The following is a 16,144-nucleotide window of genomic DNA, read 5'->3' as shown; positions in this document are numbered from 1 at the left end:
CGGCAAGAACCCCGAACCCAGCTACGACAAAAGTATTTCGGATGCGGGTTCTATGCTGGTAAATTCTGAATATAACCACTGCACAGTCGATTCAAAACACGAGGAGACCAAAAAAAAAAAAACGGCAGTGACACCTGATGCTGTCATTACATCTATTCATTTCTAAATACATAGATCAAGCATAAAAAGAAGATGACATGCATGAGCGAAGTGAATTACAGTAGGAAAGGAGACGTAACGAAACCAACAAGTGATTAAGCTACGTCGCCCGGGTTTTATTTCTTTGTTGTGAAAAATACTACACACAAGGAGGAAAACGACACAAAGGTAAAAATGACAAGGAGAACTTATCCTACCAGCAACAAAGTTGGATGCCGAACAGGAAAAAAGCAAGCGATCCAGGCAGAGCTCACTAAACTTTATCTCCACTCGATGCGGAAAAGAAGCAGAGTGGATATCCAGCCCTGATGGCGCCGCAATTTGAGCTCGGTCACGTGTTTCGTGACGTAAGGGAAAAGAATCCTGGGGTCACAGGGCTTCCCCTGACCTAGATTCTATCTCTTCGTCATTGGCAGAATCGCTGATTAATGCCTACACAGTTCAAAATAGTCATTTTGACTGACCGGAGTCTACGGTGGGTAATTGAACGTAGTGAATTTTCCACAACACATGCATAAAATGAACAATACATCGTACAATCTTTTGAATATACACTGTAGGCGTAACTCCAAATTAGGTGTCGGGGAAGAGGATAAGTGTCACCTCACAGTCAATCAAAACAAGTCATTGAAAATGACACAGTCCCCGTTAAGTTCTCTTTGTGCTCGTCATATTAAAACAGAGGGGTTGTCACAAGCGTGTCCTTGAAACTTGAGTTCCAAGTTGCGTATACAACAGATTGTTTATTTACATGAAAACACATGTTTCGTGTCATAGTAATATGGCCAAAATAAAAACAGCCATTATTCAGCCATCTTTGATCTGATTATGAAACACACTGATAAGTATGATGTATGTGCCAAATACGAATGAAAATGGTACATAAATTGTGGAAATATAGTAGTAAGGCCAAAAAGTCAGATGGTTGTCAATCGGCCATCCTTGACCAGATTTTGAAACAAATTGTCATGGATATGCATCCTAACATGTATAAAGTACATGTATGTGCCAAATTTGAATGAAAACTGACAGAGCACATCCAAGATACCGCATAAAAAAACAAAAACAAGATGCCTGCCAGTCGACCATCTTTGATCCAATTGCGAAATAAATCGTCATGGACATGTATCCTAACATGTATAATCTATGTACCAAGTTTGATTGACAACTGACGAATCGCTAAATCACTGCATGTGCATATGTCCCAGGGTTCTCCCCAGAAAAAATGCATAGCGCCGGGGCTAATTTGCATAATAATTTGCATATCATTTACATATCTTTCCTTCATTGATTAACAGAACTTATTTACAATTATGAATATTAGTGAGCTCAGTCACAGGGCAAATATTTTTTTTTAATGGAATCAACACATTATGTTTCACAATTTAGAAGAGTTTGAAACATTCTCGAAATACAAATGCTACAGACTAAAAACAAACACAAATACATTATTGTTGCAATTTAATTGTTTTGTAAAACGTTGAAGGAAACGCATTCAAAACGTTAAGCCAGATTTATGTTCACGAATCTCATAATTTTATTCACTCCAAAAACATTCTCCTTCAAAAAATCGATCACATAATTAATTGACGTATTGTTGTAATTTATTATTCGTACCATCAACTTCTAAAACGTTTACAATTACAGTAATGAGCGGACAAATAAAGCTTCAAAACGATCATCAAAGTTACGACGTGACATAACTTACTTGGCCATGTTATACACCAGTTATAGCAATAATTCCTCAACAAATTTTACTTCTTTTTTTTTGATATGAAATGTAAGTAAAATTAGACTTATTTTTATCGGGAGCGATTATTTTTGATCACTTGATCGCTTCGGTAAAAAAAAACAGACCCGCCATGATGTTTGTGAAACATTAGCATGTGTTCTTTGACCCGATGGATCAAGAATTCCATTAACCAATCAAAATGCCGCATGGTAATGCCGGTAGAACCCAAAGTTTTTCGAATGGTAGTGATCATAAAAATTACATTGCGGAAGTAAAGCGATGTCGTAGCACGATGTGTTGGCATCGATTTCAATTGAAAACTGCATGACAGCTTTCGAAAGAGGTGATTTGCAATTTTTAAAAGGTAAATTAGGTCTTGAAAGAAGAGTTTTTACATGATTCGCAATGATAACAGTTCAAATGTATTTTACCAAATCACGCAATAAACACGTTGTTTTTTTCTTGAGTAGCGTAAACTGATCGTGAACTCCGATTTGACCATGTTATATCGAGGTGGAATTGATTTTGAAATAATTTTAGCTTTCAATCTAAAGACTGTGTCTATCGCAGAAAGTATTTACTTACAAACAAAGAGGTGCTAATTCCACAAATTTGACTAGCCGCTACGTATCGTGCGACTAGGTCTATTGTTTATAAATTATAATCCACGACTGGCAGGATGCGTGTCGGTCGGTACGTAATTATACCAACAATCAGACAATAGTCCTCGTCGGAAGCATTTCCGTGGTGGTCACTAATTTTGAGTGACGGTCGGGGCAGACCAGCGTGGCGAACAAAGCTTTTTCACATCTGATATTGGCATGTCAAATAGGAAATCAAGCGCCGAGGTGGGAACACATAGCGACGAGGTCCCAAGTGAAGCGCCGAGATTCACAGGTATAGCGCCGCGGACCTCGGCGCTAAAAAGCCCTGGGGAGAACCCTGTGTCCCACATATGGTACTAGGCACATGCAAAGAATGAACGGAATCGGTCCACAGGATTCTGAAATATGACATTGGATAGACTGACGCACAGACAGACGAACACACGGACGGTCGGATGGACTTCCTCAGGAACTCACGGACGGTCGGGGACATGTATCCTAACATGTATGATCTCTGTACTAAATTTGAATGAAAACTGACAAAGCATGTCCAAAATACGACATTTTCAAAAAACAAGATAGCTGCCAGTCGGCCATCTTTGATCCAATTGAGAAATAAATCATCATGGACATGTATCCTAACATGTATAATCTATGTACCAAGTTTGAATGAAAACTGACAAAGCATGTCCAAAATACAACATTTTCAAAAAACAAGATGGCTGCCAGTTGGCCATTTTGAATCGAATCGCTAAACCACTGCATGTGCACATGTCCCACATAAAGTACTAGGCACATGCAAAGAATGAACAGAATCGGTCCAAGGGATTCTGAGATATGACTCCGGACGGACGCACAGACGCACGGACACACGGACGGACGGAGACAGAATTATAAGTCCCCGTTTTCGGACTTCGTCCGAATGGGGACTAAAAACTGTTCATGTGATAAAAAAAAATATTCAGTATATTTTTAATTTTCTTCGTAACGGAAAATATATTCTGACAGAAGTTTCAAATAAAAACAAACATGAATGCACTGCTTAGTAGAAAATGATCATGGTACAGCACGGTTACTAAAAAAGTACGGTATTGTGGGTACGGTAATGCAATCCAGCCATGCTTCGGCTCACAAGTGAATAACTTTCTTGTTTTCGAAGTGTTGAAATTGTTGATTATTACTCAGTGGTTATTATAATAATGCACGAAAAATAAATTCGTTGAATTGTTATGAAATGCAAGTAAAATTCAACTTAGTTTCATCCTAAGCGAATTCTTTCGGTCACATGTAAACGATTGATGCAACACGATATCCGCCTTGTTATTTGAATGCACACGAGACATGTATCTTGACCAGATAGGTCAAGTCGCTAATTAACCAATCAAAATGCTGGATGGTGCCCACGTGTTCAAATTACCTTGAACATGTTAATGACAGTTCAGCGACCTCATGGTGAACACAACACGAAAGAGATTTACCGATAATGTAGTGCGATCTTTTGGCTTTGACTTCCGTGGGAAAACGACATGATTTTTTTTTAAATCAAGAAATCAGTTGTTTTCAAAAGATAAACTGAGCATCGAAAAAGAATTTAACAGTTTTACGGTGATAACAGCTCATTGTCAAAAACTTGCGACGTATTCATAAGAGTTTTGACAAAGGTTGTTGCAAGAACAAAAGCAGTTTCACAGCGTGTCTGACATCTTATCACTGCTGAACAATAAAGAGGTGTGAATATTTTTAGGCATGTTGTCGAAACAAATGAATAGGATTAGGAACAATGCTGTTTGGACCAGCTGGTCGAAACAAAGTCAGACACGGTCTTGTTGAATTGGGGGTGCGGTAAGTAGTAGGTACTTTTCAATTTTTGTTAAGAACTCTTTAACCCTGAAGCCGAAATCGGGGGTGCGGTTACTAATATGTATGCGGTTTATATTAGGATTTTAACGGTACTATTTATTTTACATTCAACTTGTCAAAAATCAATGAAAATAAATTTCATACAAAACACCCAAATTGTCTTTTCAGCCAAAATTAATTCCAGCTAAAACAAGCCATGCATGGCACAGTCCCTGTTAGTTATCAAATTTAAGAAATATAGTTTTGTTTATAGTAATATAGCTAGAATATAAACATGTCAGGAATATGATTATGATGATTGTTTAACATTAAAATGATTGACATTTGTATCTGATCGTCAAATGAGTATTGAGAGATATTGCTCTGGAACAGCATTAATAAAAACAAAATCAGCCATTTTGAGTACAAGTATAATGAAAATATAAAATTTGAATATAGTCAGTCAAAGCATGTCAGAGATATGGCTCTAGAAGCCCATTCATTAAAACAAAATGGCCACTAGTCAGCCATTCTGAATCCGATCTAAAAAATAAAATAACATGCATCAGGAACCCGTAATGTCTAATATATGTACCAAGTTTGAACAAAATCCATCCATAAATGCTAGAAATGCTTGATATTTGATGATTTTTTAGCACAAAAATGGCCACCATTCAGCCATTTTTAGTAGGATCGTAAAACCCATATATCTGTATATCTATGACATGATGCATAACGAATATTGAAAATTTGAACATAATCAGTCACAGCAAGTCAGAGATATGGCACTAGAACCACATTTATTAAAACAAAATGACCACCAGTCGGCCATTTTGAATCTTATCTGAAAACAAAATCATGTGTATCAAGGTCCTATAATGTTCAACGTATATACCAACTTTGAACAAAATCCATCTGTAAACAGCCGAGAAATGCTTGATTTTGATGATTTTTAGAACAAAAATGGCCATTCGTCCATCTTGAATCAGATCGTGAAACAAATTGACATACATATGTATAATGTCATGTATGATGTATGTGTAAAGTTTGATTGTAATTTCTAAGATACAGGTTCGGACGCATGGACGGACGCATGAACCCACACACGAACACACGGAGGTCGAAAAATAAGTCCCCGTTTTCGGACTGCTGACACACGCACGAAGGTCAAACTGTGTCCAAACGGGAACTAAAAATAGCATGTCACATACTGTGTGTCGAAAATTGAATTTTGATTGGCTATCAAGCAGTCAACTCAATAATTATTAATCTTACCTCACCAGTTCCTACTGGTCCACAGTGTACTACATTTTTCCCCATACATTTCAAAATCTCTTCTGCTGCTGGAAACTCTGTTTCTTTTCCACCGACCATGAACGTTAACGTTGCAGCTTTCGCAGCCCCTACACCTGGAATAACAATTTATGAGTGAATGTTAACATTGCAATTATTGCAGCCCCCACATTTGAAATAACGAGTTGTTAGTGAACAATAATGTTGCAGCTTTCATAGCCTCCACACAAGAAACAAGTTGTGAGTGAATTTTATCAATGCATCTATGCACCAAGTTTTATTAAAAACCAACCTACGGTTCTTGAGATATCATTGGAACGGACAGACACATACACGTCTTACCATCGTTTTAACAACACATATTGGATTAACTTTTAATATAGTTGAAATAACTTAATATAGTTGCGATATGAACTCAATTAAAACGCATTCCTATATAGGGTTGCGTTTTAATTAAACAAAACTTGAATATATAAATTGAACCATATCTTCCCCCTTTACTAAACCTAAGCTTCGGAAACTTGACTTAAATTTGATTAAATATTAATATTAATTATGAAAATAGTCAGGGTCGTCACAATGTACGTCTTGTCGTCACAAGTCGGTGTAAAGTTAAATTGAAGTCGTCACAACGTTGTTACCACACACGCACACATACAGACAGGGTAACTGCAAAGACTCACATTGTGTGCTTCACACAGGATTCAAGATAATGCCATGCAGGGTTTAGCAGCTTTTGCTGTGCTCACTTTAATGAACATAGACATTTCAATTTGGTTTGAATATTTCAATTTAATTTGAATATTTTAATTTGGTTTGAATATTTCAATCTGGTTTGAATGTTTCAATTCAAATATTTCAATTTAATTTGAATATTTTAATTTGGTTTGGGTATTTCAATTTAATTTGAATGTTTCAATTTAATTTGAATATTTCAATTTGGTTTGAATATTTCAATTCAATTTGAATATTTCAATTCGGTTTGAATATTTCAATTCAATTTGAACATTTCAATTTGGTTTGAATCTTCTTAGTATAACACATACCTCCAGACACTGGTGCATCCATAAACACACAGCCTTTTTTCTCAGCCAATGCTGCCATATCTTTAGACACTGCGGGATCTATTGTACTATTGTCAATCAATAAACTGCCTTGCTTCACAGAACTGTTGAATAAAAAATATATAATTACAGAAAATGTTATTTCCATATCATTTAATAAATGACCTTAGCTTTGCACACATGTACACATGATGTGAAATTCGGAGCAGGGCAGTTAGTAAAAAAAAATTCTAACAATAAATTATATTTATGGACCAATAAATTAATGAACCCCATATAAACCAATATTGAACCCCATATAAACCAATATTAAACCCCATATAAACCAATATTAAACCCCATATAAACCAATATTGAACCCCATATCAACCAATATTGAACTCCATATCAACCAATATTGAACCCCATATCAACCAATATTGAACCCCATATCAACCAATATTGAACTCCATATAAACCAATAATAAACTCCATATAAACCAATAATGAACTCCATATAAACCAATATTGAACTCCATATAAACCAATATTGAGCTCCATATAAACCAATATTGAACTCCATATAAACCAATAATGAACTCCATATAAACCAATATTGAACTCCATATCAACCAATAATGAACTCCATATAAACCAATATTGAACTCCATATAAACCTATATTGAACTCCATATAAACCAATAATTAACTCCATATAAACCAATATTGAACCCCATATAAACCAATATTGAACTCCATATAAACCAATATTGAACCCCATATAAACCTATATTGAACTCCATATGAACCAATATTGAACTCCATATAAACCAATATTGAACTCCATATCAACCAATAATGAACTCCATATAAACCAATATTGAACTCCATATAAACCTATATTGAACTCCATATAAACCAATAATGAACTCCATATAAACCAATATTGAACCCCATATAAACCAATATTGAACTCCATATAAACCAATATTGAACTCCATATAAACCTATATTGAACTTCATATAAACCTATATTGAACTGCTATTTAGCTTCATAGTCCTTAGACTTGTCTTCGCCTTTGGGGGAAACATCAATAACTATACAAATTGTATCCAAAATTCAATAAAGGAAACCATGACAACTATTTCGTACTTGTGTTGAAATACATTTTGTAGCGGTGCGTGACATCAGAATATTGTTTAAAATAAAATTGAATCCCAGCCAAATCTATGTCAAAGGGTCAGATTGCGTGCATATAATTAAAGATACAGTCAAACCTGTCTTTAACGGACAGTCAGTGGACTGAGCCAAACTGTCCTTTATAGACAGGTGGTCTTTATATGGAGGTGGCCTAATTTATTCATTCAATCATGAATATTAATTAGGGCGGGAATTTTAAGGGAGATCATAAGCAAAACATAAAAACAAACCTACACATTGTACAATGAATAGGTCTTTTTTTAATAAAAGTCACTCAATTTCATCTGGATAATTACACAGCTTTACTTTTTTACTACAAATTATATCATGTAAATTCACTGAAACCAAATGATTCTGCCCATGGATTCATTGGTGTATTTAATGCACGAGAACGATTGTCAACGATCGGCCGCATAGGCGTTTCAGCTCGGACTTTCACACTCTCGCCATGCAGACTTATTCCCCAGTCTCTTACACATATTCCATCACAGGCGGTAATCAGTCCCATTGTTAGTATTGTCAATTGTACACTGTGACAAAATGCACAGGCAAAGTTGCCGTTTTTGAAAAAACAAACAAACAAGCATTAAAAATGAAGAAGCATTGGTAATAAACAAAATTTACCAAACTCATAACCATTGCTCCAACTCTCGGTGTTGAATCAGAAAGTCAAACGAACCGGAAATGAAACATGATGATCGTACACGCAATTTTACAGTTATTTGTTGCAAGCATCGACGTGTCAAAACTGCCCAAATGAAACAAATTTTCTCGATTGCGCTAGCTTCATTAGCATAGTTTATAACAATCAACAACAAACAACATAGCGACCAAAATAGGTCTGATTTTGCAATCCCGCGATGTAAACGAAATAAACGAATGTTTTGTTATTTTGTTTGGATATTTCATGTCGACAAGGTAAATAAAACATCTCTCTTAATAAAACTGGTTCATTTTTCTTGTTTTCGAGACGGGAGGAATTTGCTCTTCATGTGCGAGACAGTCCACAGAAGTGCTGCTGGCCGGCTGGGGATTGATAGTATAGTACCGATCGGAAACAAGCTAGTTTTTCATTTCAAACTTTGAATGAAACTGTTATAATTTGTTGTTAAAATCTTTCCAGTCTCCAGACGTTACATTCAGTTGATATTCAACTTTTTTATTTACTTTTTCGCAACTTCACAAACCAAGTTGCGATGGACATCCCTGTCTATTAGTATTAGCCCTAAAGATTGCGTACTCGGTAATCTGAACGTAACATATGGCCACTTTCCTGTTAGCGATTCGCAAGTAGCTATTGTCTTTTTTCTGAGATCGTCTGATGGAAATGTTGGTGGTCGTTATACAAAGGTTAAAGTGTGAATAGGTCTACAATAGGGTGGTCGCTGGTCGCGTTGGACAGGTGGTCGCTATATCCAGTGTCTTTAACGTGTAAATTGTGAAGGGACTGTACTAAGGTGGTCACTATGATCAGGTGGCCGCTCTGCACAGGTGGTCGTTAACACAGGTTTGACTGTAGTTGAAACAAAAAGTATTTGAACTTATGACAGCTGTTCAACATCTATGAAAACCAGAAAGACAATTATAAGTCAATGTGAACCTCAGAAATGTTTTGGTAGTCTGAATTTTAAATGCGAGTGAGTGGGCTATATTTCCTTGTTTGTGTCAAAAATAAAGCAAAAATTGTCCGGTTCAATTAAACAAATGGCCACAAAAGCGAGTGTAAAAAATAAACGATTGATAAGCAGAAGCGAGCGTGAGGTTGGGCGAAATGAGTTTTGTAGCCAGGTTACAGACAGTCAATCTGCACAGACGATCTGGGAGAACTAGGCGCGTACACACATACCAGCGTATAGGAGTGCAAGGCAGTGGTCTGCACCGAGACAGTGTATAGGAGTGCAAGGCAGTGGTCTGCCCTGAGACAGTGTATAGGAGTGCAAGGCAGTGGTCTGCACCGAGACAGTGTATAGGAGTGCAAGGGAGTGGTCTGCACTGAGACAGTGTATAGGAGAGCAAGGCAGTGGTCTGCACTGAGACAGTGAATAGGAGTGCAAGGCAGTGGTCTGCACCGAGACAGCGTATAGGAGAGCAAGGCAGTGGTCTGCACTGAGACAGTGTATAGGAGTGCAAGGCAGTGGTCTGCACTGAGACAGTGTATAGGAGTGCAAGGCAGTGGTCTGCACCGAGACAGTGTACAGGAGTGCAAGGCAGTGGTCTGCACCGAGACAGTGTACAGGAGTGCAAGGCAGTGGTCTGCACTGAGACAGTTATAGGAGTGCAAGGCAGTGGTCTGCACTGAGACAGTGTATAGGAGTGCAAGGCAGTGGTCTGCACCGAGACAGTGTACAGGAGTGCAAGGCAGTGGTCTGCACTGAGACAGTTATAGGAGTGCAAGGCAGTGGTCTGCACTGAGACAGTGTATAGGAGTGCAAGGCAGTGGTCTGCACTGAGACAGTGTATTGGAGTGCAAGGCAGTGGTCTGCACTGAGACAGTGTATTGGAGTGCAAGGGAGTGGTCTGCACTGAGACAGCGTATAGGAGTGCAAGGCAGTGGTCTGCACCGAGACAGTGTATAGGAGTGCAAGGCAGTGGTCTGCACCGAGACAGTGTATAGGAGTGCAAGGCAGTGGTCTGCACCGAGACAGTGTACAGGAGTGCAAGGCAGTAGTCTGCACCGAGACAGTGTACAGGAGTGCAAGGCAGTGGTCTGCACTGAGACAGTTATAGGAGTGCAAGGCAGTGGTCTGCACTGAGACAGTGTATAGGAGTGCAAGGCAGTGGTCTGCACTGAGACAGTGTATAGGAGTGCAAGGCAGTGGTCTGCACCAAGACAGCGTATAGGAGTGCAAGGCAGTGGTCTGCACCGAGACAGCATACACATCTTTTTGGCATTCACTACAATGCTACACCACTCCACGCATCAGTCAGTTGTCCACTTTAAATAATTTAAAATATATTTAATATGTGATAAATTTAAATTACTTTACATTTTTATTTATCATGGGCCAGTGATTGTGAAACTTTTTTCCAAGTTTTCTGTATTTTAGTGGCACCAAATCCCTGGTATTGACCACGCTACAAAATAACAACAATAATGAACTCTTTGCCAACCCATAATAAACTCAAGCAAACTTTGTACTCCATATACCTGCTTGGTGATGTCAAACAAAATGTTATTTTGCTCATTATGGGTTGGCGGGTTCGTTTAATATTGTTTAAATAATGAACTCCATATGAACCAATATAAACTCCTTATGGGCCAATAATGAACTCCATATGAACCAATATAAACTCCATACAGGCCAATAATGAGTTCTATATGAACCAATATAAACTCCACATGGGCCAAGAATGTACAAATGTGAAAAATAATCAGATCCATATTGACTAATAATGAACTTTATATGAACCAATATTATATAATGAACTCCATATTGACCAATTACCTTAATATGCCATCACTTCCTGCATATACACTCTGTACATGTGGACTAGATGGTAACATTGTTATAATTCGATCTGTACGCTGTGCAACTTCAGCCGGTGATTCTGCTACCTGTGCTCCTAAGTCTTGTATGGGTGTTATAGCTTCGGGGTAGACATCGTAAACAACGAGTGCGTAACCGTGTTTTATCAAATTCTGTGCCATGGGTCCTCCCATGTTACCTAAACCTATGAATCCTACAGGTGAACCATTTGCCTGAAAAATTTAATTTACAATAAACAATAATTAACACATTAATAAATAACTAACACATAACAGTTCAGAACTTTGAATGTCACTGTTTTTCCTCCTGATTTTTTTTGTATGTGCAAATTGCAAGTGCTAGTACTGACACATACATTGCAGTGCATTTTTGCCACAGAAGTCATATTCATGTTTGGGACTACATGACAAGGCTGTGTGGCCATCTCTCTGTCAAATGGCAATTTTAATGCGCTATCCTGGCTTCAACCAGGCTCGGTCAAACACAAGCACCTGCGGACCTTAATCAATTGTTGGTGAATAAATCTTCGCCAGTGGAATTGGCCTTCCCATTGAGTCTGTGGCACACTCAACCAGTGTATGTTCCAACTTATTTTCTTTTCAGCCTAAGGTAGGATTTAAACTTGGGTCTACCAATCATGAGTCTAATGTGACAACCACTATGTTACTAGTGATTGGTTTTGAAAAATATCAATGGAGGCTTAAGGTAGGATTTGAACTTGGGTCTACCAACGTTGAGTCTAATGTGACAACCACTATGTTACTCAGTGTTCTCCCCAGGATGTAAACAGCGTGCCCGCCACAGTGCTTCGATTTGCCGCCACACCAGTCTGACACCACCACGGTGATTAGCAAGACCGCCACAGTGCTTTTTTCATTGGGATCTTGGTCACGCTGGTCGGCTCGACCGGCACTCAAAATTAGCACACGGAAACGCTTCCGACCAGAACTATTGTCATATTGTTATTATACTTGCGTACCGACCGACACGCATCCTGCCAGTCATGGATAATAATATAGTCGACATAGTCGTGCGATGTGGTATCGGCTTTGAACAATACAAGTCAATTTGTGAAATTAGCACCTCTTTGTTTGTAAGTAAATACTTTCTGACGATAGACGCAGTCTTTAGATTCAAAGCTAAAATTCTTTCTAAATCAATTCCACCCTGATGTAACCTGGGCAAAGCGGAATTCGCAATCAGTTTACGCTACTCAAAAAAAAAAACGTGTTTATTGCGTGATTGGGTAAAATACATTTGAACTGTTATCATCGTGAATCATGTAAAAACTCTTCTTTCAAGACCCTATTTTACCTTTTAAAAATTGCAAATCACGTCTTTCGAAAACCATCATGCAGTTTTTATCTGAAATCCATACCAACACATCGTGCTACGACATCGCTTTACTTCCGCAATGTAATTTTTATGATCACGATCATTTGGAAAACTTCGGGTTCTACCAGCAATACCATGTGTCATTTTGATTGGTAAATGGCGTTTTTGACCCACCGGGTCAAAGGACACATGCCGGTCAACTAATGCGTCACAACTATCATGGCGGGTCTGTATTTTTCAGTGATAGAGTGATCAAAAATAATTACTCCCTATAAAACTAGTTCAAATTTTACGTTTTTTTCATATAAAAAAAAGAGGTATTTCATTTTTGCGCAGCATCATGACTGACTAAGAGGAATTATTGGTATAACCGGTGTATAACATCGCGAAGCAAGTTATGTCACATTGTAACTTTGATGATCGTTTGGAAGTGTTATTTGTTCATTCATTAATACTGTAAATGTAAACGTTGTAGAAGCTGATGGTCAAAATAATAACCAGCAATCCGCCAAATAATTACGTGGTCGATATTTTGAAGGAGAATTTTATAGTAAATAATTTATTTGTTTTTTCTTATTTTGCAGCATTTGCATTTCGAGAATGTTTCATTTTTAAATTCAAACTCTTCTAAATTGTGAAACGTAATATTTTGACTCCAAAAAAAAATTTACACTGTGACGGAGCTCATTAATATTACAAAAGTGCCCAAAATAAAAGTGTTTATAACACTGTGTGAAGCAAATAAATATTTGCCACTTTGTTTTTGAAAATATGTGTTGTTTATTGTGTGGGTGTAAATGTGCTTTGGTCAATTTCCATTATTATGTAAATGATATGCAAATTATATACAAATTAGGACGCCACAGTGGTTTAAATTCCTGGGGAGAACACTGATTTACTAGTGATTGGTCTTGAATTATATCAATGGAGGCTTTCAAACAAGGATGCATTAATCTTTACACTATCAAACAGAGTGATTGTACCAATGTGATGGAAACAAAAGTTTTGTTTTAGGTCTTAGTGACCACCACAGTGGATATCAAGATAAGAAACACAAGTTTTGTTTTAGGCCTTAGTGACCACCACAGTGGATATCAAGATATGAAACACAAGTTTTGTTTTAGGCCTTAGTGACCACCACATTGGATATCAAGATATGAACACAAGTTTTGTTTTAGGCCTTAGTGACCACCACATTGGATATCAAGATATGAACACAAGTTTTGTTTTAGGCCTTAGTGACCTCCACAGTGAATATCAAGATAAAAAGCAGGTTAACATACCTTACTCTGGCTGGAAACTGAAAAAAGAAGGAAAAAAATGTATTAAAATATTATTCAGGTGTTGAATGGTGTGTTACACAAAATGAATGAAATGAAGTTTTACTGCTGTATAACACAGAGAAGATGAGTGAAATTTTAATTAGACCAAATATTATAAACCTATTATAAACATTGTAATAATACTGTAAACCACTTTTTTTTAGCAGAAGACAAATTCAATAATCAACTTAATCAGATTATATTTCGGACTATAATTTAAACAATCTGTGCTGAATTACCGGTATAGATGCATTGTACACGTGATTTGATGTAAATTATACAATGCCATATCCTAGTACGGGTCGTTGGTGTTTCAAAGTGCGAGACAATTCTTTGATTAAGAAAAGTTAATTTTAATACTAGTGTCGTACAGTTTCTGTGGAGTACGTGCCAATGACAACATCAGGGGACCAGCAACTATTGAAGAGCGAACCGCACCAAAGTGGGTCAACGGAACGTGCACACTTTACACACGTACTCAACTGCAAAACGAGTACACACAGCACCACACAAGTACAGATACACCTTACGCACCTGCAAAAGTCCTAACCGGGCCATGGGTACGATGGAAACAGACAAAACGGTAAGACAACAAGCGTGCACTTCTACACAGAGACGCCATTTTGAAACTAGAGGATTATGGGAGTTGTCGCAGAATGACATTTGGCCTTAGATTGACCTCAATTCACTGTGACTTCGCACTGCGAAAGTATAAATTGCTTGGCTTTGTTTTTCACACGGATATTCACGAGGCTAAAGGTTCGTTAATTTGTGAAAGAAACAATAAATTCAATTGTTTAATATTCACCGGGTCTTAGGGTATGACTATGTAATTATCAGCTCAGCGAAGACACAAGTCGTATCATAGAATTGTAAATCCTTATTTGGTTCTATATATACAGTAGTGTGTCCCCGTGTATTTATGCGCTATGCAAATATTTGGCCCGTTTTTCACATTTGCACATTGTTGGTCTGTATAGTGTTTATATTGAGTTTATTTTGACCATTGACTGGTGAACTGATTCCGTTCAACTTTTAAATCAGACCAATTTCCACATACTAGTATCAAACAATGGCCGTTTTTTTCTCGGTTGTATTCTTTAAACCAGAACGGGAAATCGAAATGGGATTTTTGTACTCAAAAAACAAAACGAAAATGACTTTCACAGTATCCGGTGTACAAAAGTACGACCACGCGTGTTACAGTGCGTTGTTTTCAAATAGTCTACGTACACACGGTGTTTAGGGTTATTAAATAGAAACAAAAAACAAAATGATATGTTTGTTTTCTTCCAAATTGATTTTGTAATCTCCTTTGCAATTTCCAGGTGAATATGTCTCCCATTATACATGACGTTTAAAATTCCGAGGAATCTCAAATATGGCTTCCTATCGATGTTTTTACTTGGAATGAGTTATTTATTTTTTTTGCAAATGTTTGTAAGCATTGGGAATTGAGTCCCAAGCCACGATAACGACACACGCTAAAACGCAAAGGCTCATGGGTAAACTCTTGTTTGTAAACAATGACACGCTATGACCATCTGACGCATGCGCAGGTGACTACTCCCCCGCTTTAACTACTAGTATATCATGAAGCTAAAAATAAATATGTTTAACTTCTCAGGTGAATTCTCCCTTTCCAGTGGTCATTTAGCTGGTGAACATGTGTGTTAAAGAGGTATTTCTGTCAAAATTATGTGACAAAGATTTATTTTCAATTGTATTACATTCAGAACACCTACTGATTAGTTTGATCCCCATGAGAAATGTTAAATCAGTTGTTATGGCAACACATGTAGAAATATTGGAGCACGTGGTGTCTAATCACTAAATTAAACTTTTTGCAAGTGTTGCGTCTCTAAATTCAATTTCAAGATATTTTTGAATAAGATTTCACATGAACTATTAAAATTCAAAGTCCGATTATGCTTACAGTTGTCAACGAGATGTTTTCCATATACATGTATTAAAAATGTGAATGCAGCTCTAATGCAAACGTGCAAGTCATAAATGTGAAAACACAAAACCAGTTTGCTCATTGCTACCTAAATTTACATATAATTTTACAATCGTAGCCTCTCGTGGGTTTCTTGTGTATGTAATATGCTGTCCAATGACGTCAGC

General features: G+C 37.3%; 1 protein-coding gene across 1 annotated transcript; it reads right to left on the bottom strand.

Moving 5' to 3' along the window:
• Positions 1 to 5,577: 5,577 nt before the first annotated feature.
• LOC102804058 (3-hydroxyisobutyrate dehydrogenase, mitochondrial-like) lies at positions 5,578 to 14,647 on the bottom strand. Its single transcript, XM_085494689.1, has 5 exons — positions 14,552 to 14,647; positions 13,979 to 13,995; positions 11,319 to 11,572; positions 6,675 to 6,796; positions 5,578 to 5,744 (listed from the first exon to the last, which is right to left on the bottom strand). Exons 1-5 carry the CDS (start codon positions 14,637 to 14,639, stop codon positions 5,578 to 5,580), a joined length of 648 nt encoding a protein of 215 aa, XP_085350815.1. The 5' UTR covers positions 14,640 to 14,647.
• Between the last annotated feature and the right edge of the window lie 1,497 nt (positions 14,648 to 16,144).

The sequence above is a fragment of the Saccoglossus kowalevskii genome, chromosome 20, assembly GCF_978046115.1.
Source record: "Saccoglossus kowalevskii chromosome 20, keSacKowa6.1, whole genome shotgun sequence".
NCBI classification, from domain to species: Eukaryota; Metazoa; Hemichordata; class Enteropneusta; family Harrimaniidae; genus Saccoglossus; species Saccoglossus kowalevskii.
The sequence above is the reverse complement of the archived record's forward strand: the minus strand, read 5'-3'. Positions and strand labels throughout refer to the sequence as shown.

What these genes read in the sequence shown, in the direction of transcription:
- LOC102804058 (XM_085494689.1), bottom strand. Translation starts at nt 14,639, where the DNA reads ATGGCGTCTCTGTGTAGAAGTGCACGCTTGTTGTCTTACCGTTTTGTC. An exon ending in GGAAGTGATGGCATATTAAG is followed by an intron (nt 6,797 to 11,318) that starts GTAATTGGTCAA and finishes TTTATTCAACAG; the next exon opens with TTCTGTGAAGCAAGGCAGTT. An exon ending in GGATGCACCAGTGTCTGGAG is followed by an intron (nt 5,745 to 6,674) that starts GTATGTGTTATA and finishes TTGTTATTCCAG; the next exon opens with GTGTAGGGGCTGCGAAAGCT.